The 27,261-nt window shown below is 45.7% G+C and overlaps 1 protein-coding gene across 2 annotated transcripts in view; it reads left to right on the top strand.

Moving 5' to 3' along the window:
* LOC145356912 (prickle-like protein 1) overlaps nt 1–27,261 on the top strand; it is a 133,577-nt gene that overhangs the window by 102,451 nt on the left and 3,865 nt on the right. For both annotated transcript variants that reach the window (XM_080209910.1, XM_080209911.1), the window contains exons 2-7: nt 1,504–1,684; nt 5,543–5,656; nt 12,892–13,029; nt 15,748–15,951; nt 18,161–18,347; nt 19,379–20,371. In XM_080209910.1, coding sequence (XP_080066036.1) covers nt 1,535–1,684; nt 5,543–5,656; nt 12,892–13,029; nt 15,748–15,951; nt 18,161–18,347; nt 19,379–20,371 — 1,786 coding nt within the window. In that variant the 5' untranslated portion in view covers nt 1,504–1,534. The remainder of the gene's footprint in view (nt 1–1,503; nt 1,685–5,542; nt 5,657–12,891; nt 13,030–15,747; nt 15,952–18,160; nt 18,348–19,378; nt 20,372–27,261) is intronic.

Consider the following 27,261-nt stretch of genomic DNA (forward strand, 5'->3'; position numbering starts at 1 on the left):
CTGGTTCGGTGAAAGAAGACAGAGGGTAGCAATGGAAGGATGCGTTTCTGAATGGACAACTGCGACAAGTGGTGTTCCTCAGGGATCAGTGCTGGGACCTTTGCTGTTTGTAATATATATATAAATGATTTGGAGGGAAATGTAACTGGTTTGATTAGTAAGTTTGCGCACAGCACAAAGGTTGGTGGATTTGCAGATAGCAATGTGGACCATCAGAGGATACAGCAGCATATAGATCAGTTGGAGACTTGGGCGGAGAGATGGCAGATGGATTTTAATCCTGAAAAATGTGAGGCAATGCATTTGGAAGGTCTAACACAGTTAGGAAACATACAGTAAATGGCAGAATCCTTAAGAGTATTGATAGATAAAGGGATCTGGGTGTACAGGTACACAGGTCACTGAAAGTGGCAACGCAGGTGGAGAAGGCAGTCAAGAAGGCATACAGCCTTCATTGGCCAGGGAATTGAGTTTAAAAATTGGTAAGTCATGTTGCAGCTTTACAAAACTTCAGTTTAGGCCGCACTTGGAATACAGTGTTCAATTCTAGTCGCCACACTACCAGAAGGATGTGGAGGTTTTGGAGAGGAAATCTTTTGGAAAATACTTACCAAGATGTTGCCGGATATGGAGAGCATTAGCTATGAGGAAAGGTTGGAGAAACTTGATTTGTTTTCACTGGAACAACAGAGGTTGAGGGACAACCTGATAGAAGTCTGCAAGATTATGAGAGGCATGGACAGAGTGGATAGTCAGAAGCTTTTTCCCAGGTTAGAAGAATCAATTGCTACGGGGCACAGGTTTGAGGCATGAGGGGCAAGGTTTAAAGGAGATGTACGAGGCAGATTTTTTACACAGAGTAGTGGGTGCCTAGAACTCATTGCTGGGGGAGGTAGTGGAAGCGGATACAGTAGTGACTTATAAGGGGCGTCTTGACAAAAACATAAATAGGATGGGAATAGAGGGATGTGGTCCCCAAAAGGGTAGGGGGTTTTAGTTCGGTCGGGCAGCATGGTCGGTGCAGGCTTGGAGGGCTGAAGGGCCTGTTCCTGTGCTGTAATTTTTCTTTGTTCCTTGTTCTTTGTTAGGTGGATTGGCCATGCTAAATTATCCAAGATGTGTAGGTTAGTTAGATTAGCTATGGTAAATGCACAGGGTTATGGGGATGGGGCAGCAGGGTGGACTTAGATAAGATGCTTTTTCAGAGAGTCGGTGCAGACTCGATGGGCTGAATGGCCTCCTTCTGCATCCGTAGGGATTCTATGGCTTGAACTAGGCCGCAATCTGTTCCCATTCAGCATTCGTGCAGGCACACATATATACTTGAACAACCTTTTTCTATCCCACCCATAAGAAACTAACGTGCCCGCAGCTATGTGTTGTGTGGAATGCAGACGTACAGAAGAGATTACTGTAATACATCTATTTGTTTGTCTCATGTGATCTGAACTTCAGCTAGACGAGTAGTGTATAATGTATACATATTCTTTCATCTCCTTTCAGGTCGATAACCTGTAGAACAAAGACGCTGAAGATGTCTGTGCTCGACACCAGGACTTCAGAGAATAAGAAGGTTGGCAGCAAGATGACATTCGACTTCCAGCAAAATGCCCCATCAGACAATGATTCTGGCTGTGCTCTGGAGGAGTACGCATGGGTTCCCCCAGGCCTTAAACCGGAGCAGGTTGGTGGAATTCATATGCCGGTTACCCAGGGAAATAAATTCAATCTATTCCTGTTAATGCAAAGTCAACTCTTGCTCAAGAAAATTCAAATATCTAATAGCTTTAGTTGAAGTAAATTGAACAAAATAGCTCAAATTGCTGCTTTTTGCTTTGACTTAAGCAGATCATTCAAATTAAGCAACACACTGCCCAACCCTGTCCCAGACCCGCCACGCTGCCCAACCCTGTCCCAGACCCGCCACGCTGCCCAACCCTGCCCCTGGTTCATCATATTACATCAAGTCCAGACCCAGCTCCCGTTGTTCTTCCCAAATAAAGATGATCTGAAACATCTGGTATGAGAGCCACTTTCCCTTTTGAATCTTTGAAATCAGGAAATTATTATAAGGTTCAAATGCTGGAACTCTCCAGCTAACAGCTTTGTGGGTGCAGCTTCAGCACATAGACTGCAGCGGTTCAGGAAGCAGCCCCACAACATCACCTCCTGATGGAGGCTGTGAACGGACACTAAATGTTAATCTCGTCAGGGACATGATTTCTCAAGAATGAGTAGGCCTCTGTAGAAAGAAATAATTAGAATCAAATCACTGCACTGCTCTGAACTGCAGCCAACTAGCTTAGCTGTACAGGCATTTTGATATGCTCCTTAACTACTGGAAGTAAATTTGAATAATAATCTGTGGAATCCAAAACGTCAGAATAGAACAGAATCGCTCTCCTCTGTGCAGAAGGAGGCCATTCAGCCCATCAAGCCTGTACCGACTACAATCCCAATTCCCGTAACCCCACATATTTACCCTGCTAATCCCCCTGACACTAAGGGAGTATTTAGAATCAACCTAATCAACACATCTTTCGACTGTGGGAGGAACCCAGAGGAAACCTGTGCAAACACAGGGAGAACGTGCAAACTCCACACAGTCACCCAAGGTGGGAATTGAACCCAAGTTGCTGGCGCTGTGAGGCAGCAGTGCTAACCACTGTGCCACCGTGGATTCTCACCACAGTGTCTAATGTTATCACCCGCCACTAACCCCCACCGAATTCTGATTTAATTTTCAGTATTGCCCTGAAGGGCATAGAACATTACAGCGCAGAACAGGCCCTTCGGCCCACGATGTTGCGCCGACCAGTTAAAAAACAATGACCCACTAATCTAAACCAATCCCTTTTCGTCCATAAACCTATCCACGGGTCTCTTAAACGCCCCCAAACTAGGCGCATTTACAACTGCAGCAGGCAGGGCATTCCAATCCCTCACCACCCTCTGGGTAAAGAACCTACCCCTGACATCCGTCCTATAACTACCCCCCCTTAATTTAAAGCCATGCCCCCTCGTGCTAGCTTTCTCCATCCGAGGAAAAAGGCTATCACTATCCACCCTATCTAAACCTCTAATCATCTTATATGTTTCAATAAGATCCCCTCTTAGCCGCCTTCTTTCTAGCGAAAACAACCCCAAATTCCTCAGTCTCTCCTCATAGGACTTCCCCTCCATACCAGGCAACATCCTGGTAAACCTCCTCTGCATCCTCTCCAAAGCCTCCACATCCTTCCTGTAATGTGGGGACCAGAACTGCACACAGTACTCCAAGTGCGGCCGCACCAGAGTTGTGTACAGTTGCAACATGACGCTGCGACTCCTAAATTCAATCCCCCTACCAATAAACGCCAAGACACCGTATGCCTTCTTAACAACCTTATCTACTTGATTCCCAACTTTCAGGGATCTATGTACACATACACCTAGATCCCTCTGTTCATCCACACTATTCAAAGTCCTCCCGTTAGCCCTATACTCAACACATCTGTTATTCCTACCAAAGTGAATTACCTCACACTTCTCCGCATTAAACTCCATCCGCCACCTCTCGGCCCAGCTCTGCAACCTGTCTAAGTCTCCCTGCAAACTGTGACACCCTTCCTCACAATCTACCACACCTCCGACTTTGGTGTCATCAGCAAATTTACTAATCCACCCAACTATACCGTCATCCAGATCATTAATAAAAATTACAAACAGCAGTGGCCCCAAAACAGATCCCTGAGGCACACCACTCGTAACCGAACTCCATGACGAATATTTACCATCAACCACCACCCTCTGTCTCCTATCTGCTCGCCAATTCCTGATCCAATTTCCTAGACTACCCTCAATCCCATACATCTGCATTTTCTGCAGAAGCCTACCATGGTGAACCTTATCAAACGCCTTACTAAAATCCATATATACCACGTCAACTGCCTTACCCCCATCCACCTCTTTGGTCACTTTCTCAAAAAACTCAATAAGGTTAGTAAGGCACGACCTCCCCGCTACAAAACCATGCTGACTACCTCCAATCAATTCATTACTCTCCAAATAACTATAAATCCTATCCCTAATAATTTTTTCTAAAACCTTGCCCACAACAGAAGTAAGACTCACCGGTCTATAATTCCCGGGGAAGTCTCTGTTCCCCTTCTTAAACAATGGGACAACATTCGCTATCCTCCAATCTTCCGGTACTATACCAGAGACCAACAACGACCTGAAGATCAGAGCCAGAGGCTCCGCAATCACCTCTCTTGCCTCCCAGAGAATCCTAGGGTAAATCCCGTCCGGACCAGGGGACTTATCTATTTTCAAACCCTCTAGAATATTCAGCACATCCCCCTTATCAACTGCAATACTGTCTATTTTACACCCCTGCAACCCAGTGTCCTCCTCAGCTATATTCATGTCCCCCTGCGTGAACACCGAAGAGAAATATTTGTTCAATGCCTCTCCAATCTCTTCCGGTTCCACACACAACTTCCCTCTACTGTCCATAACTGGCCCTAATCTTGCCCTAACCAACCTTCTGTTCTTGACATACCTATAGAACGCCTTAGGATTCTCCTTAATCCTATCAGCCAAAGTCTTCTCATGTCCTCTTTTAGCCCTTCTTAACTCACTCTTCAACTCCCTCCTAGCCAATCTAAAGCTTTCTAATGCACTACCTGAGCCCTCAAGCCTCATGCGAACATAAGCCTCCTTTTTCTTTTTAACCAACGAATCAACTTTTTTAGTGCACCACGGTTCCCTAGCCCTACCAAATCCTCCTTGCCTGACAGGGACATACCTATCATGGACTCGCAGTAGCTGCTCCTTGAAAAAACTCCACATTTCGGACGTTCCCAGTCCCTGTAATCTCCTAGTCCAACCTATGCTTCCTAATTCTCTCCTAATAGCCTCATAATTACCCTTCCCCCAGCTAAAACTACTGACCCGAGGTTCATGCCTATCCCTTTCCATCACTAAGGTGAACTTAACCGAATTGTGATCACTATCACCAAAATGCATGCCAACTTCCAAGTCTAGCACCTGGTCTGGCTCATTTCCCAACACCAAATCCAATATAGCCTCACCTGTAGTTGGCCTATCAACATACTGAGTCAAAAAACCTTCCTGCACGCTTTGTACAAAAACTGACCCCTCTAACGAGCTAGAGCTATAGCAATTCCAATCAATATTCGTAAAGTTAAAGTCCCCCATAACAATTACCCTATTACTTTCACTCCTAACCAGGATCGTCTCCGCAATCCTTTCCTCAACCTCTCTAGAACTTTTAGGAGGTCTATAAAAGACTCCCAACAGGGTGACCTCTACACTCCTATTTCTAATCTCCGCCCATACTACCTCAACAGACAAGTCCTCATCAAACTTCCAACAAGAATCTGATTCAGGACCTAGGCACCAGAGGAAAATCCAGAATATTGTTTGCCTGTTGTTGATTTTTTTTCCCGTTCTTCTCACCACCTCTCATCAGCGAACACCCCTTCCCAGGCCCTCCTGTTAGTTGTTTAATGTGTTTTATCTATCTATCAATCCACAGGTGCACCAATATTTCCGCTGTCTACCTGAGGAAAACATCCCGTACGTCAACAGCATTGGAGAGAAGTTCCGTATTAAACAGCTCCTGTACCAGCTCCCACCCCATGATAATGACGTAAGTCTCTATGTAATTTGACGCAAGCATGATTTTGTCATGCGCTATGAAGAATTCATCCTCAAAGGATTGAACACAAATGCAAAAAGAATGTCCGAGTGATTATTATTTGAAGAAGAAAGGAAACAGGATTGCAAAGAAGAGACACGGATCTATTAGTTCTCCCTTCAAGGTTCCAATTTAGATCCAAGTGTTTATTAATACAGCTGCTTTTTTTTCTCCCATTCCTCATCCGTAAGTAACCTGAGAATATTTCTGAGATGAGGATATCGCTGGGATAGATCTTGATTTTGTGCAGTTGTGTACAACACACGATAACAAGTCCACTGCCTGTCATTATTACCATTGATGTTAAAGGGAGGTGATGACCTCGTGATATTATCGCTATTTAGACTATTAATCCTGCCACAGCAGATGTTGAAATTTGAATTCAATTTTTTTTAAAAATCTGGAATTAATGATCTACTCATATTCTTGAAACCATTGTTGATTGTTTAGAAAAACCCATCTGGTTCACTCATGTCCTTCAGAGAAGGAAATCTGCTGTCCTTACCTGGTCTGGCCTACATGTGACTCCAGAGACACAGTAATGTGGTTGACTTCCAACTGCCCTCGGGCAATCACGGATAGGTAATAAATGCTGGCCAGCCAGCAACGTCCATGTCCCAAGAATGAATAAAGAAAAACAACTGCTGTTTTGTTGTCACCCATTTTACACTATTGCACAGTCAATGTCTGTCACACTGTGTCAAGGATCTTTGCCCATCACTGCCAGGCGTTGAAGAATGTAGTGCTAACATGCCACTTTCAACTCAATGACAACTCTCTTGCCTCTGAACCAGAGGTCATGGATTCCAAGCTTCCCACCAGTATGTGATCTAGGCTGACACTGCAGTGCAGTATCAAGTGAGTGCTGTACTGTTGGGAGTTGCTACCTTTTGGATGATGTATCAAACCAAAAGCCCCCTCAGGTGAACACAAAAGCTTCCAACACAATCGACAAAGAATTTCTTCCCAGCATCTTGATGTATATTTCCCTACCTACCAGCATAAAAACATGCTGTCTGGACTATCTGGGAAGCACAATGGCACAGTGGTTAGCACTGCTACCTCACCTTTTTCGGGTCAAACAAGTAAACAAACTTAAATTACGTTCGGACAAAGAAAAAGGGGGCAGCTCCCCAAAAGGAGGGGGAACGGCCCGAACAGAAACAAAAGGTACAAAGGAAACTTAAAGCACGTCAAATCAAAATGTGATTATCGGGGTCTATAAGGCACCTCAGCCCCTGTGGTGCCCAACGGGCACGGAAGGCCTCGACAGTGCCCGCGGACACCGCGCGCTCCCTCTCCAGGGACACCTGGCCGCGAACGTAGCCGCAGTAGAGGGGCAGGCAGTCGGGACGGACGGCCCCGTCGATCGCCCGCTGCCTGGACCTGCCGATGGCGCGTTTCGCCAGGCCCAGGAGCAGGTTCACGAGGAGGTCGGCGTCCCGACCCTCCCCTCTCCGCACCGGGTGTCCGTAGATCAGGAGCGTGGGACTGAAATGCAAACAGAACATCAATAAAAGGTTCTTCAGAAAATCAAAAAGGGAGTGCAATCTATAACACAAAACGTAGACGTGGTCCACGGACTCCACAAGGCCACAGAAAGAGCAGTCTCGGGAGCCCGTGAGCCAGTGAATCCTACTGTTGCACGGCACCGCCGCGTGCAGCACCCTCCACCCCAGGTCCCCGAGGTAATTGGGGGAGATCCCTCCGTAGAGGGACCTCCATCGGGGACCTCCGCCGCCCGGCGGCAACAAGGCCCGCCAAGGTGTGTCCGGGCGACGGGTGAGGACGCGGTAGTGGAAGGTGTGCAGCAGCAGCCCATACAGGAAATGCCTCCGCGCGCTGGAAAAGGGCACGGAGGACATTCCCGCGAGGCGGCTCGCGCTGTGGGGCACCTGACCCGGGGAGGGGGGTCTCGGCTTCGGGCCAATGTGGAATTCCGTCCGAACAGGGGAACGCTCGGACGGGATCCCACCGCACGCCCGAGCCGCCTCGAGCTGGCGTGTGCTTTCGGGGCCCAGCACGACCGTCCTAAGGTCTTGGATGGCTTTGGCCGCGCGCCGGACGGACACCCCCGCGCGCTCAGCCAGCACGCCAGGGTTCATCCAGCCCGCTCCTCCGCCGTCCAGCATGTCCCCGATCCTGGTCACCCCGGCCTCCACAGCCTCCCTCTCCGTCAGCCACCTGAAGTTATACGGCTGGAGGTGCGGATTCCTGAGCAACGGCTCTCGCACGAGGGCCGCTACTCCTGACGGGGGAGAACTGCGCCGCGAGGCGACTACCTCACAGCTCCAGAGACCCGGGTCGGATTCCCGGCTTGGGTCACTATCTTTGTGGAGTTTGCACATTCTCCTCGTGTCTGCATGGGCTTCCCCCAAGTCTTCCGGTCTTCTCCCGCAGTCCAAAGATGTGTGGGTGAGGTGCCGTGGCCAAGGTAAATTGCCCCTTAATGTCCTGGGATGCGTAGGTTAGCTGGATTAACGGGGTGAATAGGGCTTGAGTGGGATTGTTGTTGGTGCAGACTTAATAGGCCGAACGGCCTCCTGCTGCACTGTAGGGATTCTATGATCTCATTGCTGTTTATGGGATATTTCTGAGTGGAAATGGGTCGCCGTATTTCCCGCATTACAACAGTGATGACTTCAGCAGTAAAGCAGACGGGGACATCCTGAGGATGTGAAAGGCGTTATGTAAACACAAGTTATTTCTTACCTTCAAACCATCTAGCTTTCTTAAATGATTCCACATCTATTGCCCCCCCATCGTTCTAGCCAGCCAACCATTCCATGCCCTGATTAATCTTCCTATGAATACATTCCCGACATCAGACTGAAATTTAACTCTGTAGCCCTTTGTCTTACTGTCACTGTTTAATTTGAAGTAGTCCTCCAGTTCAACCTTTCACTCTTCTACATCACTCTGTAAGACCCTTTCTCCCCATGGTTCAAAACTACGTACCCTTGAAACCCGCCATTTCTGAGATGACCAATTTCTCCATCTATCTGTCTACTTAATAAGAGAAATTTTAGCACTGTTGCCCACGCTCGCTCATCAAAATATTTAATAAAACATTTTAAGAGATCAGAATTAAAACTGCCCTGGGATGGGGTATTCTCTGTTATCTGGCTTGCAACATTTTCAAATTTTTTAAACCAGTGGGATGGCATGGTGACACAGTAGTTAGCACTGCTGCCTCACAGTGCCAATGATCCAGATTCGATTCCTGGCTTGGATGACTGTGTGAAGTCTATATGCTCTTTCCCTGCCTGCGTTGGTTTCCTCTGCGTGCGCCGGTTTCCTCCCACAGTCGAAAGATGTGTGGGTTAGACAGATAGGCCATGCTAAATTGCCACAGTGTCAGGGGTACTAGCTTGGGTAAATGCATGGGGTTACAGGGATAGGGCCTGGGTGGGATTGTGTTTGGTGCAGACGCAGTGAACCAAATGGCTTCCTTCTGCACATTAATTCTATTTCACCAAAGGTTAAATTCCTTTTCCCCGTGAGAAACAATGGCAAACTTAAAACATCAATTGCAACATTCAAAACTATTACAACAGTTTAATTGTTAACTGCAGCGGGGTAATAAAGAGTATTTAATTTCATGAACAAACCCCCCGGTAATATTACCATAAGGAAACTGAATGAAAACTTATATGGCTCAGCACTAAAACATAACAGATGCTTATTATAGCAATTTCTCACATACTTAAACTGGTCTGTATAATGTAGTAGCTGTAAAATTCTGTTTAAATGCACAAAGGACAATCATCAATACACTTAACTAAGGGCGTTCTGTTATGATCCATGCCGACTTTACAGCGAGAAAATGTCCAGAAGCCATTTACTGGAAAGAAGAACTCACCACCCAAAATTATAATAATATTTTCTTAATTGTTAGCAGGGGTTAGGCTCAACACACTTCCATTTTCGAGCAGTGGCCTATTTTTGAATCCAGCATGCATTGAGACAATAAAAGTCTTCTTGATCACATGAAAGACCCTCAGTGAAATGTGTCTAGGGTGAGTTCAACCAAGTTCGTAGTGAGTGCAGGAAGTCTACGTATTCAGCGTTACTTGAGAGAAGCCACAGGTAAGCTTGTATGTGCATGGATAGCACGGTGGCATTGTAGTTAGCACTGCTGCCTCGCAGCGCCAGGGACCCGAGTTTGATCCCCACTTGGGTCAGTGTCTGTGCAGAATCAATACATCCTCCTTGTGTCTGCGTGGGTGTGCTCCAGTTTCTTCCCACAGTCTGAAAGATGTGCTGGTTAGTTACATCGACCATGCTAAATTCTCCCTCAGCATACCTGAACAGGTGCCGGAGTGTGGCGACTAGGCGATTTTCACAGTAACTTCATTGCAGTGTTAATGTAAGACTATTTGTGACACTAATGATAAAACTTACCTTTAATATACTAACTCTGGGAATCTCATGAATTAGAATAGCTTTATTAACGGAATCAGGACAAGAACATCAAGACCAAGTGTATTTATTTTATTCCCTCTCCTCCTTGCACTCCACCAACTCCATCCCTCTCCCTGACAATAGTCTGAGATTAAACCCATTTGCTTGTAACTTTGGTATCACATTTAACCACATGCTGAGTTTCCAACTTCATACTGGCAAAATCAGTAAGACTGTTTATTTCCACCTCTCTAACCTGGCCTGACCTTGTCTTTGTCTCCACCCAGCTGCTGCTGAAATCCTCATCATTGCCTTTACTTCTGGAGTTGACTATTCCAACACACTTAGCTCGGTATTTGGCCCTCCATAAGCTTGAGGTCATGTAAAACCTTGCTGCCAATATCTTCACTTCTGTGTTTGCTGACCTATTTTTGCCCCCAGTCAACCAAAGTTTTAATTTTGAAGTGCTAATTCTTGTCTTCCAATCCCTCTGTGGCCCTCCGCCTCCCTATTTCTAATCTCTTGAGATATCTGCAATCCTCTAATTCTGACCTCGTAAGCATCCCCAGTTTTAAATCTCTCCAGCCAGATCTGTAGTTATCTGGGCCCTAAACTCTGGATTTCCCTCCCTTCCTCTCTTCCTCTCTACCTCATTTTCTTCCTTAAGGTCCACCTTTAGATCACGATTGTGATCACCAGGCCTAATATCTCCATCTATAGCTCTGTGTTATATTTGCACTGAGGACTATACAGGTTTCCTAGTGTTGGGTGTGAGACATTGGCAATGTTAGAAAGGCAGGTCCTTTCAGAGTAATCCAGGACAACCGTCAGAGTGAGTTGAGATGAGGTGACGCTCATTGAAGCCAAGACTTGGGTTTTCCACCAATAAGGGGGTTGCTTCTGGACAAGGAGAGGATCTATTGTTCTCCACAGAGCAGGTTCCCACAGAGTTGATGAGTTGAATTACCTATTGCTTGATTATGTTGGTTGAGCAGCAGTTGAAGAGTCTGGGCCTATAACCGGTGGAGTTTAGAAGCCTGAGGGGGGGAACTAATTGAAACTTACAGAATACTGAGAGGCTAAATAGACTGGATGTGGAGAGGATGGCTCCACTATTGGGAGAGACTGGAACTCAAGGGCACAACCTCAGAGAGAAGGGATGCTGCTTTAAAACTGAGCTGAGGAAGAATTTCTTCAGCCAGTGGGTGGTGAATCTGTGGAATTCATGCCACACAGGGCTATGGAGGCCAGGCCATTGAGTATCTTTAAGGCAGAGATGGATAGGTTCTTGATCAATAAGCAGATGAAGGATTATGGGGAGAGGGCAGAGTATGGGCATGAGAATCATATCAGCCATGATTGAATGGTGAAGCAGACTTAATGGGCCAAATGGCCTAATTCTGTTCCTATATCTTAAGAATACATTTTGGCTATGACATTGGTTGAGCTATCTGTTCTTGTTCAAATAGCACCATGGAATCTATAATGATCATACTACCCATTGGAACAAGCAGAAAAAGCTTGATTAAATAGCTTGGCCAAAAGATACCAGCTCCTATGATGCATCACTGTCAAAGCATCAGTCTAGACCAGTGACAGTTAGCTTTGATAAGAAGGGCCAGTCTTTGAAAATACGCTAGAAACCTAATGCATTAGTCAAATATCAGTAATAATGAGAATCAAGGCAGAGATATGTTTATAGATTACTGTGTAGCACCTTTATAATTGGTGCTCATAAACTTACATGTATTAATATCAGTAAAAGAGGACATTTGACAATCAGCAGAATTTTAAAGACTTTTACAAAAAAGTTGTTAATTGAATGATATTTTCTCACGGGCACAATACTAATAAAAGTTTTTTAAAACTGAAATAAACCATTTAATTACCATCGACATCTGTGAACAACTCACATGATCAGCTATTTATGGACAAACATATGTTATTAACATGATGACGCACAATGTCATTTTGTTCAGCAAAAATATTCCAACTGTAACTCATTATAACTTTTGATCCAAGCAAGTTTTGAATGAAATTTCTTATTTTTGTGAAGACATTTCACATGTTCATTACCAAGGAGATTTTTAGATATCAGATTTTCTTTTTAAATTTGTAACATATTTAGACAAAAACCCTCTTTAAAAAAATGATCAGGAGAAAAACTGGGTTCGATCGATCAAGTTGGTGAGTTGTACATGAGACCTTAAAGAGCTACCTGCGGCTTTGGAGCTGCGTGAGCTGCCCCCTAATCCAGACCATGAACTTGATTCCTGCAACAACATTCTAGATCATGTCCAGAGAGGTACTTTACCTCACCAAAGGGTACTCCGGCAATCCAAATGAATGAACCAAGTTCGGACTTCCTCTTATATAAATATAAAATACGATGGGTAAACAAAAACAGAAAAATGGTGGAAAATCTCAGCTGTTCTGATAGCATCTGTGGAGAAAAAGTGGAGTCAACGTTTTGAGTTTAGATGACCCTTCGCCCGAACTCCTCTCTTGCATGATCTAATGTGCAAGTTTTATACTCCTAACCCAAATAAGTCTGACTTCAGTTGGGGCAGCTGGTGATTTATTGGCACAGTGGCACCAGAATCCCTGTAAAGGATTTACTTTACAATAATGTGGCCATCCTTTTCTCTTTATAAACTATGCAGTTCAAAGGTTCTGCACTAACTACGGTCCATTTTGAGGCCCTCTTGACGTGCAGTAGTTTCAGCTGAGGTCTGTGATTCACAGGATAAAGCAATGACGCTGACTCCGTTCTTTTTCTGAAGGAGAAGTACTGCCAATCGCTGAGTGAAGAGGAGAAGAGGGAGTTGCGCGTGTTCAGCGGTCAGAGGAAGAGGGAAGCATTGGGACGCGGAATTGTTCAAGTCTTTCCGTTAACTGCCACTGGAGCTCTTTGTGAAAAGGTAAGCTTTGATTTGATTTATTATTGTCACACTATTAGCATACAGTGAGAAGTATTGTTCCTTGCACACCATACACACAGCATACCATTCTTAGAGAAGGAAAGGACAGAGTGCAGAATGCAGTGTTACAGTTATAGTCAGGGTGCAGAGAAAGATCAACTTAATGTAAAATAGGTCCATTCAAAAGTCTGATGGCAGCAGGGAAGAAGCTGTTCTTGAGTCAGTTGGTACGTGACCTCAGACTTTTGTATCTTTTTCCCGACGGAAGAAGGTGGAAGAGAGAATGTCCAGGGTGCGTGGGGTCCTTAAGGAGTCAATGGATGGCAGGCTGGTTTGTGTGATGGACTGGGCTACATTCACAACCATCACAACAGCTGAAAATAGGAAGGGTATCGAGAAAGTGGGTTTGAACCCAGAAGCATTCATCAGATTTTTATTTTTGTTCTTTCATGGGAAGCACAGAAGATGTGATCGTTGCTCCTAAGTTCAGCATTTATTGCCCTTCTTAGGTGGATTGGCCATGCTAGATTCTCCCTCAGTACCCGAACAGGTGCATGAGTGTGGTGACCAGGAGATTTTCACAGTAACTTCATTGCAATGTTAATGCAAGCCTACTTGTGACACTAATAAATAAGCTTAAACTTCAAACCTGTGATGTAGTTGCACGCACGGTGCTGTTAGGGAAGGAGCTTCAGGATTTTGACCCATTGACAGTGAAGGAACAACAGCATTTTTCCAAGGCAGAATGTTCTGTAACTTGGAACGCAACTTGTAGGTAGTGTTCTCATGGGTTTGCTGTCCTTGTCCTCCTAGGTGGTAGAGATCGCAGGTTTGGAAAGTGCACTCAAAGGAGCCTTGACAAGTTGCTAACATGCATCTTGTAGATGGTGTACACCACTGCCACTACGCGTCAATTTTACACACTTCCCACCACTTTTCCTTAATCCTGAAAAGCACTACAATGGTGCCATGGTTAGCATTGCTGCCTCAGTGCCATGGATCCAGTTCGATTCCAGATTGGGTCACTGTCTGTGAGGAGTTTGCACGTTCTTCAGATGTCTGCATGGGTTTCCTCCAGGTGCTCTGGTGATCTCCCACATTCTGAAAGACATGCAGGTTATGTACACTGAGCTGAAAAGGCACCGGACTGTGCCGACTGGGGGAATTTCACAGTAACTTCATTGCAGTGTTAATGTAAGTCTTACTTGTGACTAATAAATAAACTTTAACTTTACAGTAAGACTGATCAGAGTGATGCACTGAAGAGTAGGTGCCACACACTTTACAGGGGGTCTCCCCGCCATGGATTTGGACCAGTGCTACAAGCAAAATACAGCCACAGCACAGCCATACATGGTTCAACATCAGGAGTTTATTTCAAGGGAAGAGAATTTGAAATGAAGAGTCAGTTCTTCTCTAAAATTGACTGCAAATGTGGAATAAGGAAAAACTGACTGCTAGTGAAAAGGTGCATTTGTTTGTTAGATGCACAATGTCCACCTGAGGCCCAAAAGAAGCTGTTCGCAAAATTGAACAAAGTGAATCACCTTCCCATCTATTGCAACATGCATTTACACAGCGCTTTTAATTTTAACAAAACATCCCAAGGCATTTCAGAGAAGCATGATCAAAGTATGACACTAAGTTACACAAGGGGCAGAATGGTGACACACTGGTTGTCACTGCTGCCTCACAGCACCAAGGGTGAGGGTTCACTTCTGGCCTTGGGTGACTGTGTGGAATTTACACATGCTCCCCATGACTTTGTGGACTTCCTCTGGGTGCTCTGGTTTCCTTCCACACTCCAAAAGTGTGCAGGTTAGGTGGATTGGCCATGCCAAACTGCCCCTTAGTGTCCCAAGATTTGTCAGTTAGGGGCAAATATGTGGGGATAGGACCTGGGTAAAATGCTCTGTTGGAGAGTTGTGCAGATTTGATAGGCCAAATGGCGTCCTTCTGTACTGTAGAGATTCTATGATACTGTGGGGCAGGTAACTAAAAGTTGTAGAATCCTACAGTGGAGAATAAGGCCATTCAGTCCATCAGATCTGCACCAACCACAATCCCACCCAGGCCCAATCCCCATCGCCCCATGCATTTGCCCTAACTTATCCCCCGACGCTAAGAGGTAATTTAGCAGGGCTAATCCACCTAACACGCACATCTTTGGACTGTGGGAGGAAACCAGGGCACCAGTCACGGGGAGAATGCGCAAATTCCATTCAGGCAATGACCCAAGCTGGGAATTGATCTCAGGTCCCTAGCATTGTAAGGCAGTAGTGCTAACCACTGTGTCACCATGCCACCCAGTTTGGAATGGTGCAGGTTTCTGGGGAGCATCTTAAAGGAGGGGAGAGCAGTAGAGAATAGAGGGTTAGGGAGGGAATTTCAGGGCTTGAGGTCTAGGCAGAACAAGGCTGGAGCAATTAAAATTAGGATGCACAAGAGGCCAGATTTGTCTGAGTGTAGAGCTCTTGGGAGGATACGGGGTTGGAGAAGGTGCAATGTTAGGCTGGAATTCTCCCACTCCACCTGCCACTGCAATTATAGAGGCGGTTAACAGATATTGTGAAGGTTCATTGACAGTTGGGTGGGAATTCCATCCTAAGAGACAGGTGAGCTATGGGTCAGATGAGAAAACACGGACGAGAATTTTAATATTGTGAAAAGGGGCCTTGTGTGTGATTTCTATCTGATGACCTGTTTGTGCCTTTTCAGTGTGGTGGCAAGATAAATGGAGGGGATGTTGCAGTCTTTGCTCAGAGAGCTGGGAACCGTACATGTTGGCACCCTTACTGCTTTGGCTGCACCACCTGCCAGGAACTACTGGTGGACCTCATTTACTTTTACCAGGACGGGAAGATACACTGTGGCCGGCACCACGCTGACCTCTTTAAACCACGCTGTGCGTCATGTGACCAGGTGAGTGGCTTTCATTATTCCCCTCTCTATTTCAGTTGCTGTTCTGATCCTGTCCTTTTGTGGGACTGAGCTAAAGCTGCCTCTGCGCAGTTGGTGATCGTCTCATGTACTGGAAAGCCATTGTTTACACACACACTGCTGAATTAATTATTGGGAATTGAGTCATTACCTAGAATCATAGAATACTTACAGTGCAGGAGGAGGGCATTCGGCCCATTGACTCTGCATCGACTCTGACAGAGCATCCCTCTCAGGCCTATTCCTCAAATCACACATATTTACCCCATTAATCCTCCTAAACCACACATCTTGGGACACTGTGGGGGGAGTTTTCCCATCCTGCCCACCACAGATATCATAGCAGCCGGGGGCAGACCATGCAAAGGTCAATTGACCAGTTTTGGGGTGACCGTGGCTGGAAAATCCCGCCCTAACGAGCAATTTAGCATGGCTAATCCACTTAAGCTGCACATCTTTTGGACTGTGGGAGGAAACCGGAGCACCCATGCAAAAACAGGGAGAATGTGCAAACTCCACACAGACAGTAACCCAAGCCGGGAATCGAACCCGTGTTCCTGGCTCTGTGAGGTAGCAGTGCTAACCATTGTGCCACCGTGCCAGCTGCACCAGTGAGGGTTAAGAGTGGCATCCTTCCCATCAGGAAAATGGATTTGTGAGCTACCTTGGTGGAACTTGGTCACCCAAGGCACAAATTTGTTTTTTTCCACGACCAATTTTCTTCTTCTCTTCTGACCATCATTGACTTTTTCCCCAAGATTTACCCAAAACTTTCATAGTTTTGTTGGGTCTAGGGAAGGGTGATTTAGAGTAAGATGTGGTTTCAGCAGATGCCAGGAGAAGGAAATGTATTAGAAGCTCAGCAGGAACGAGAGAGGAGTACTGACAGGCGCAATGGCCATTTTATTTAATGGAAAAAGCCAAGGTTGTAACAGAGAGGCTGGAGAATACAGGGGAGGGAAAAGATACCTCTTAGATGAGAAGCAATTTATTGAAAGTGGAGGAAAAGTAATAGAATTCCCAGCTATAGAAGCAGACGAGTCTTGCATGGGACTTATCCTTAGAGGAAGTTAAAGATTTGTTGTAAAGAAATGTTTAGAAGGTAAACTTGTTGCAGCCAGCTTTAGAGCAAGAGGACATAAGTGTGAGTAAATGAACGACTAAGAGTAACGACTGTGAGGTGAGAGCTATTAGCTTGCTTTGTAAGAGTCCAAAGGAAATTGTGTCCTTGAAGAATTGAATTAAAAATAATTGTCCATCAAAGGAGGTCAGGGTTTAGTGAAACAGCCAAAGCACTGAGGATTGACCTGTGCTCTGGAAGTTAACAATCTGAAGGGAGTTAAAGATCCATTTTAACTCTGGTTGGGAACCAGGAGTACAGACAGCCATCTGGAATTCCTCATTTATACACAGGCTGAGGTCGCTGGATTTGACCAGTGAATAGGGAGTCAAAATTGGCAGGGAAAGTGGAGGGGGGGTTGGTGGGGGGGGGGGGGGGGGTGTAGAATGGGGGAGTGGAGGGGGGAGGGTGGTGATGATGAGACCATATTGGCAAACACATGGAAATAGTCCTGGCAAAGTAAGTATGAATGAAGGGAGGGCTGGTAAGGAATCAGGCCCCAAAGCAGAAGAGGTCCAAAGTATCCTCACACAGCGAACCTTTCAAGAAAAAAAGAGGTTCACTTAGTAGAGCCTTCTACAGGTGGGATCCCAGCACCCGATGGGCTTTCACCAGAACACCGGTAAGGATTTTCCAGCCCCCACCACAGTGGGCTTGTCTGCAGCCATATGCGGTGCAACATCCCAAACATCCATCGTCTTTGGCAGGACTGGAAGATCCTAGCCAGTGGGAAGGGCTGGAAAATTCCAGCCAATACGTGGGCCGAAGACCAGACGAAAATGGCACGCATGCTTAGTGATGTCATCAACACCTCTATTTTAATTAGGTCCCTGCTCCCCTGGCACAGGTGGCCTTCCCAATCTTGAATTCTAGCAAGTAAAATTAGTGAGGGGTCATAACAACACTTCCGAGAGAGTGATGTTGAGGGAGGAGCAAAGAGACAGGGAACAAGGTGTGTGTTCCACTGCCATGTTGATCCCTCCATGCTGCATGGGCGACAGGACAATATCTGGGAATCATTACTGTGGGCTGATAACAATGACTATGTTTTTTTTCCCTCTGGCATTTCAGTTGATCTTTGCGGAGGAGTGCACGGAGGCAGAAGGCAGATATTGGCATATGGACCACTTCAGCTGCACCGAATGTGAAGTAATTCTTGGAGGACAGAAATACATCATGAAAGAAGGGCAGCCATATTGCTGTGCCTGTTTCGAGACACTTTACGCAGAGTACTGTGAAACCTGCAGAGAAATAATTAGTGAGTATATAAAAATGAAGGAAAAATCTAACATGGACATCACAGATAATTAGAGAATATTTCAAAAATTCCCAACTGTCTTAACTCGAGAGCAAGACTGGAATTTTAATGCACTGTTGAGGTAAAGTCGCCCACCAATTAAAACTTCAACCTTTCTCTGCATCGCTGCCGTTTTATGTTAAAGGGGTTATTTCTATTTCAATAGTAGATGCTAATGCCATAATTATGGATCTGTTACTGAGACTAATAACAACTATGTCCATTTATATTGCTGCCTTAACATGAAAGAGTTCTAAAGCTTTTCACATCAGGGTTTTGAAAGCAGACACCAAGTCAGGGTACAAGGTACAAAGGAGCTGAATTAGCTGCCAATTTTAAGCCAAAGGCTTTTGGCAAACTTGTCTTTTCAACCTTGCGCCCTTTTCACCTCTGTAAAAATAATCCAGGTTCTCAATGAGGTCATTCTTAGGCAGTGTTTAAACAAGCCTATGTTTAAAAAAAAACAAGCTATGGTATTTTGTAATAATAATTTGGGGAGGCGATGGCCTAGTGGTATTGTCACTAGACTATTAACCCAGAAACTCAGCTATTGTTCTGGGGATCCGAGTTCGAATCCCACCTCGGCAGCTGGTGGAATTTGAATTCAATAAAAAATATCTGGAATTAAGAATCTACTGATGACCATGAAAACATTGTCGATTATTGGAAAAATCTACCTGGTTCACTAATGTCCTTTAGGGAAGGAAATCTGTCGTCTTTACCTGGTCTGGCCTACATGTGATTCCAGAGCCATAACAATGTGGTTGACTCTCAACTGCCCTCAGGCAATTAGGGATGGGTAATGAATGTTGGCCAGCTAGCGACGCCCGATGTCCCACAAATAAATAAAATATAAATTGTCGCCCATTTATTGATGGTTGTGCCATTTTCCCACTTTTTCTGGTTTACATGTCCTCACCTTTAGGTTATGAAAGTTCTTTAAAATTTCTTGTTAGGGCCATATATTCAATATTGTATCATTAAATCAACAGGTATCGACTGTGGACAGATAACGTTCAGTGGTCAGCACTGGCACGCAACCAACTCTTGCTTTTCATGTACGCAATGCAAGAAGCCTCTCTTAGGCTGTGCCTTCTCTTCTCGGCACGGCCAAGTCTTCTGCTCCATAGCATGCAGCCAGGTGGAAGAACCGGTGGCATCGGATTCCTCGGACTCTGCGTTTCAGTCGACGCAATCCCAAGAATCGGGGTGTGCTTTCGGTCTTGGGGAAGATTCCACGGGCGACACCGCTACGTCGCCCCAAAATCGGCACTCTGGCCAAACCGCTGACACGTTGTCCGTGGATAACACCGACTGTATACTTCAACACGTGGACATTCTCAGCATCAAAGACCCAGCAGCTGACGGCGAAGATAATCTTGTGTCAGAGCCCCAGCAGCAATGCAAGAGTTCTGATAAACTTCAGAACAGGCAGGCAGACTATCAGTTGTTGGAAAAAGATACCAAGGCTCGAAGTGAGGCAAGGCGGCCAGAAGCATGGGCATCGGACAATCTCAACAACGTTGAGATTTTGACTTGTAGCCAAGAATCCGACAAAAGGGACAATCATTCGGCCGCATCATGTAATTTTAATTGGCTAAAAGGTGGACTTGAAAATGCCATGAAAGTCATTGACAATACATCCCTAAATAATGGGGACGAGGTTTGGCCTGTTGAAGACCAAATGATGATGAAAACGATGGCTATGGAACCTTTGGCTCTTGATCGAGGCCTGGCCTTCAAACATCAGCTGGATACGTACTGCATTCAACAAGGAGGCCAACTCGGGGATGGACCGGATAGTCCCACCAAATCCTTTTGGAACAAGCAGAACCGATGGTTGGATGGTCACGGGGGTTCAGAACACCCCGCACAGGATCAGCAAACGTGGTTGGAAACTTCTCCTCAGAATTCGAGAGATAAGATGACGGAAAGAAATGTCAGAAGAAACCAAGAAGATTCCTCGGCAGCTATCCAGATTGCAGGTAACAAAATGAATACAGGAGTGATCACCAATCTCATGCTAAGAATGACTTCCACTATCTCCTTCAGCATTGCCCGCCCCAACTCCCAATGCAGATAGGAGCTGAACGGACTGATGAGAAGGATAAGAGTCATAGCAGCTCAGAAACTGAGTCCCCAATCTGTTTTAAGTTAGTTGTTCATAGCTAGGACATTGATGGAGGTTTTGCATCTTGTCGTAGCACCCTTGGGCTTGGGAGGGAAACACAGGAAGGAAACCTTCTGATCGTGACTCAAAGGTCACCACGCACAAGTGGGTTTGAGCCTGACTGTGATGCTCCCTTACTTCAGCCATTGCCTTACAGGGTGTAGTGTATATTAAGTATAGCTGGGTACATGGAGTTCAGCCACCTATTGTATTTTAAAGTTAATGAAGGGTAACAGCCCCCACAATTCCTGGGGACCTCTGGCATACTCAAAATGGGCATCAGTTCATAGAAGATCATAGATCCTCTACAGTCCAGAAGGAGGCCATTTGACCCATTGAGTCTGTACTGACAAGAATCCCACCCAGGCCCTATCCCCATAACCTTATGTATTTACTCTGCTAACCCCCTGACACTAAGGGGCGATCTAGAATGGCTAATCAGCCTAACCCGCACATCTTTGGACTGTGGGAGGAAACCCACGCAGACACTGGGAGAACGTGCAAACTAAAGTTGGATTCAAGAAGTCTGAAGTTGGCAGAACTACCAGACTTCTACCCAGAAACGCTAATCCGATAATTGCCTTTTTGGAAGCAAGGGTAGGAAGAGCATCCACCCACCCCAAATATGACCCCACCGCCCCCCAAACATGATCCTTCCCCCCACAATCCCCATGTCACAAAGAGGGCTAGCTAGCAGGGTTGCTTCCCCTGTCTAAATTCCTGTGACTCCTGTCCCTTTATGATCACACACAAGGGGCCAATTGACAACTTTAGGAAAAATCCTTTGATTCCCTGCCCTGACCCAAGATTACCTCAGTGGGGTCAGGAGTGGAGGTCAACATAGGTTCCCATTTGGATGCACTTACAGCAGCCCAGAGACACTGTGGATTTGCAAGGCCAATAAGTTATAGCTTAATCATCATCAGGATAACTATTGACCTAAGCTGTCCAAGTAAAGGGCATGTCCTCTGGAAGGGTGCAACTGACTTTCCAATTCCAGGATTCTTTGAATGGAGTTGAGTCAAGTTGAGGCCAGAATCTTACTGGAATGAGCTTTGGCAACCAACCACCATCTACTCAACTGCTCAGGGGAGGGCCTGTGAGCTGTATCCTTAATTGTCCACATTCCGCTTCTCCATAAGGTTTCATCTTCCTCTTAGTCATCACTGTGCATGGCGGTGATATGTTACAGTTCACATGAACTCTTGAGTTGAGGGAACATGTGCTTTCACATACATGTTGTCTGGAGCCATGGATATTGATGATCGAAGTTCTAATGTTCTTTCCATCACATGGCTGACCAGGAATCCCTCTCACTCTTCCTGCCTGCCATTGACATGTATTGTAAGCATCTGCAGGTTCATTCTTAATCTGTTTGGCTGCACTGTGAAGGCACCTTCCTTGGCCATCAAGTCTTTGGGTGGATCTGGAAACTATCTGCCATGGCACAAGACTTAGAATCATAGAATCCCTACTGTGCAGAAATAGGCCACTCGGCCCATTGAGTCTGCACCGACTCTCCAAAGGGAGCATCCCAGTGAGACTCCATCCCTGTAATCCCACATATTTACCCTGCTAATCTCCCCCTAACCTGCACATCTTGGGGCACTAAGGGGCAATTTAACATGGCCAATCCATCTAACCTGAGAGAGAAAATTGGACCGTGGGGAGGAAACTGTAGCACCCAGAGGAAACCCACACCGACACGGGGAGAATGTACAAACTCCAAATAGACAGTGACCCTAGTCCGGAATTGAACCTGAGTCCCTGGCACAGTGGTACAGATGCTCCAGTTTCCTCCCACAATCTGGTGGTGGTTAGATGCATTGGCCATGCTAAATTCTCCCGAACAGGTGCCCACGTGTGGCGACTAGAGGATTTTCATAGTAACTTCATTCCAGTGTTAATATAAGCTGACTTGTGAGACTAATAAATAAACTTTAAACAGTAAGGCAACAGTACGCATGATGCAAAAACTGCATCATACCCAGTTCACATTTGCATGACAATTTCTGTTCAGACTAACCCCTTTTCAATAGAGGATAGCGTGGGTTTATGATCCAAATCATAAGCAATCATCACCTATTGTCCAAACTTGGGAACTGATTAATGGTTTAAGTACATCTTGTCCTTGGCCAGATCATCTCTCCTCGTACAGAAAAGCTCTTATTTAACACACTTTAACGGTGAAACCACAGGTTACTCATCACTTGTAATTTGATCGTAGTCCAAATTGTGGAAGAGGGAACATATCAATGAACGAGCAGGACAATTACGATTTGATGAGGGAAAAAGGCACTTGTCACCTGAAACGCAGCAATTCTCAAGTTGCAAATCAGAATGCACTTCAGCTTTTGTGAATCCATTGTACGTTATCTGCTAAGCTCCTAAATAATAATGAGCCTGCGGACACTCATCTTTTGATAAAATCCCTAAGGAGAAAGACAATTACACTGTCCCTTTTGTGACCTCATAAAGCCCAAAACGTAGAAACAGAGAGAATAGGAGCAAGGGGGGGCCATTCAGCCCTTGCCTGCCCTGCCATTCATTATGATCATAGTTGATTGTCCAACTCAATAGTCTGATCCCGCCTTCTCCCCCCATATCCTTTGATCCCCTTTGCCGCAAGTGCTATATCTAACTGCTTCATGAAATCATAGAGGCCAGAAGTCTCTGGTCATTCATGCCAGTGGGTTTCTCCAGTCCAATCGGCAGTGCAGCCTGGCCCTGGGGTGACATCAGTGGGAATTCTAATTGACCGTGGCAGGACCAGAGAATCCAACTTCTAGCAAAGAACACACCACCTCCCACCTGCGGGAAACAGGTGGCAGTGAGGCTGGAGAATCCCACCCACAATTTGATTTGATTTAATATTGTCACATGCATTAGTATACAGTGAAAAGTATCTTTTCTTGTGCGCTATGTTGACAGAGCATACCATTCATAGAGAAGGAAACAAGAAAATGCAGAATGTAGTGTGACAGTCATAGCTAGGGTGTAAAGATCAACTTAGTGCAAGTGTAGGTCCATTCAAACATCTGGTGGCATCAGGGAAGAAGCTGTTCTTGAGTCTGTTAGTACGTGGCCTCGGACTTGTGTATCTTTTTCCCGACAGAAGGTGGAAGGGAGAATGTCTGGGGTGCATGGGGTCCTTAATTATTCTGGCTGCTTTTCTGAGGCAGCAGGAAGTGTAGACAGAGTCAATGGATGTGAGGCTGGTTTGTATGATGGATTGGGCTACGTTCAGGATCTTTTGTAGTTTCTTGTGGTCTTGGGCAGAGCAGGAGCTATACCAACCTGTGATACAATCAGAAAGAATGGTTTCTATGGTGCATTTGTAAAAGTTGGTGAGTGTTGTAGCTGACATGCCGAATTTCCTTAGTCTTCTGAGAAGTAGAGGCATTGTGGGCTTTCTTAACTGTAGTGTCAGCGGGGGGAATCAGGACAGATTGTTGGTGATCTGGACGCCTAAAAATCTGAAGCTCTTGACCATTTCTACTTCGTCCTTTTTGATGTAGACAGGGGCATGTTCTCCACTATGCTTCCTGAAGTCAGTGACAATCTCTTTTGGTTTGTTAACACTGAGGGAAAGATTATTGGCGCCACACCAGTTTATCAGATTCACTATCTCATTCCTGTATTCTTTCTCGTCATTGTTTGAGATCCGACCCACTATGGTGTTGGCGTCAACAAATTTGAAAATTGAGTTGGACGGGAATTTGGCCACACAGTCATAAGTGTGTAAGAAATATAGTAAGGGGCTGAGGATATAGCCTTGTGGGGCACCGTTGTTGAGGATGATTGTAGAGTAGGTGTTGTTGCCTATCCTTACCGATTGTGGTCTGTGGGGTTAGGAAGTTCAGGATCCAGTTGCAGAGACAGGAGCTGAGGCCCATGCCACGGAGTTTGGAGATGAGTCTGAATCAGTCTGGTAAACCTTCTCTGCACTCCTTGCAGAGCAAGAACATCCTTCCTTAGATAAGGAGACCAAAACTTCACACAATATTCCAGGTGTGGCCTCACCAAAGCCCTGTATAATTGCATCAAGACATCCCTGCTCCTGTATTTGAATCCCCTCACTATGACGGTCAAAGTACCATTTGTCTCTTCACTGCACCTGAATGCTTACCTTCAGTGACTGGTGTACGAGGACACCCAGGTCTCATTGTAACTTACACTCCTAATTTATGGCCATTCAAATAGTAATCTGCGTTCCCGCTTTTGCTACTGAAGTGGATAACTTCACACTTATCCAAACGATACGACATCTGCCATTCATTTGCCCATTCATTCAACTTGCCCAAGCCACACTGAAGGATCTCCTCACGGCTCACCCTCCCATTTTACCGCCCTTTAAAGCACTTTAAAAGTTTATTTATTAGTCACACGTAGGCCTACATGACGTGAAAATCGACTAGCCATCACACTCCAGTGCCTATTCAGGTGAGAGAGAATTTAATATGGCCAATTACAGCCAGTGAAGTACAATTGTATGGAGATTAGTGTTTACATTATTACTAGTAACTGAAAATTACTATTTCAGATGAGATGGTAAACCTATATGGCACCTCAGGTAGACGTAATAGATTTAAGACATCATTCAAAAGGGAGTTCCTACGGTAGTCTATGCCCCACTAAAATTAGAAACCAATTTGCTGGGAAATTGCTGTGGGATTTGCCATCATTTAGGGGAGGTGATGGACAAGTGGTACCATCGCTGGATATTAATCTAGAAACTCTGCTAATGTTCTGGGGATGCTGGTTCAAATCCCGCCATGGCAGATGGTGGAATTTGAATTCAATAAAAAAAAAATCTGGAATTCAGAGTCTACTGATGACCGTGAAACTATTGTCGATTGTCAGAAAAACCCATCTGGTTCACTGCCCCATGGGGAAGGAAATCTGCTGTCCTTACTTGGTGTGGCCTACATTTGACTCCAGAGCCACAGCAATGGCTCAACTGCCCTCTGAAATAGCTAAGCAAGACAATCAGTTTCAAAGGCAACTAGAGGTGGACAATAAATGCTAACCAGCCAGTGACATCCATGTCCCATAAATGAATTAATAGAAAGAAAATCAATGGAAATCCCATTCACATGGTATATCTGGCAATTCTTCCAATCTCTCATGAAAATTCATAGAATCATACAGTGCAGAAGGAGGCCATTTGGCCCATCAGGTCTACACTGGCCATAACCCCACCCAGGCCACATCTCCATAACCCTATGCATTTACCCTAACTATTCCCCCTGACACTAAGGAGCAATTTAGCATGACTCAAAATTGCTTTAATATCTTTTTCATTTGGTCTGGGAGCTAAACAGTTACTGAGGGGGGAATTTTCCTGTTCTGCTAGCCCCAGGAAGCATAGCAGGCGAGGCAAGACCATGCAAAGGTCCACTGACCTCGGGCGGGATTTTCTGGTCTTGGGGTAAGTGCAGCCAGAAGGTCCCGCCCTACATTTCCACTTTCTGTAGCCTGGACTTACCTGGATCCATGGGTCTAAAATTTATCTCTCCTTGCCTTAAAAACTTTCAATGAGGTAGCCTCACAACCCTTTGGGTGAAGACGTTCCTCTTCAACTCAGTCCTAAATCTGCTCCCCCTTTTTTTAAGGCCATGCCCACCTCGTTCTAGTTCCACCTGCCAGTGGAAACAAGGAGTGGAAAAGATCAGCCATGATTTTTTTGAATGGCGGAGCAGGCTCGAAGGGCCAGATGGCCTACTCCTGCTCCTAGTTCAAACTGATTGAACGTCATGAATGCTGGAAGCTCACTCCGTGAGGCTGAGCTGCAAACTCTGAACTAAAGTCTAACTGCAGCTAGTGACGCACCCCAAGCAATGCCCCACCAGCACTATCAACAGCTCCAGTGAATGGATCAATAAATAAGACTTGCCTTCATATAGCACTCTGCATGATCTCCAGACGTCACAAAGCGCTTTATCGCCAATGAAGTATAACCAAGTGTTGTAGGAAATGCAGCAACCAATTTGTGCACAGCAAGCTCCCACAAACAGCAAAGTGATAACAACTAGGTAATCTGTTCTTGCATGTTGCTGATTGAGGGATAAATATTGACCAGGTTCCCGGGCAGAACTTCCCTGCACTTCATGGAATCTTTTACATTGAGCCGAGCAGGAAGGGGCCTTAGTTTGGTGTCTCATCTGAAAGATAGCCCAACAGTGCAGCATTCCCTCGGTACTGCACTCAAGCACCAGCACTCATTTTGTATGCCTGTATCCTGGCATAGGACTCGAACCTGAGTTTCTGACCTAGAGACAAGCGCGCTTTCAACCGAGCCACTGACACTCCAGACCAATGAATGGAGGCAATCAATAATAGAATCCCTACGGTGCAGAAGGTGGCTGTTCTGCCCTTCGACCCTGCACCAACAACAATTCCCCTCCCCAGGCCCGATCTCCATAACCCAACATACTTACCCTACTAATTCCCCCGACACCTAGGGGCAATTTAGCATGGTTAATCAACCTAACCCACATAACTGTCGTAATGTGGGACAGCACGGTAACACAGTGGTTAACACTGCTGCCTCACAGCACCAGGGACCCGGGTTCAATTTCCGGCTTGGGTCACTGTCTGTGCGGAGTCTGCACATTCTCCCCGTGTCTGGGTGGGCTTCTTCTGCATGCTCCAGTTTCCTCTGACAGTCCAAAGATATGCAGGTTAGGTGGATTGGTCATGTTA

Source organism: Carcharhinus amblyrhynchos, chromosome 22, assembly GCF_965287045.1.
Source record: "Carcharhinus amblyrhynchos chromosome 22, sCarAmb.v2.hapA, whole genome shotgun sequence".
Lineage (NCBI taxonomy): Eukaryota > Metazoa > Chordata > Chondrichthyes > Carcharhiniformes > Carcharhinidae > Carcharhinus > Carcharhinus amblyrhynchos.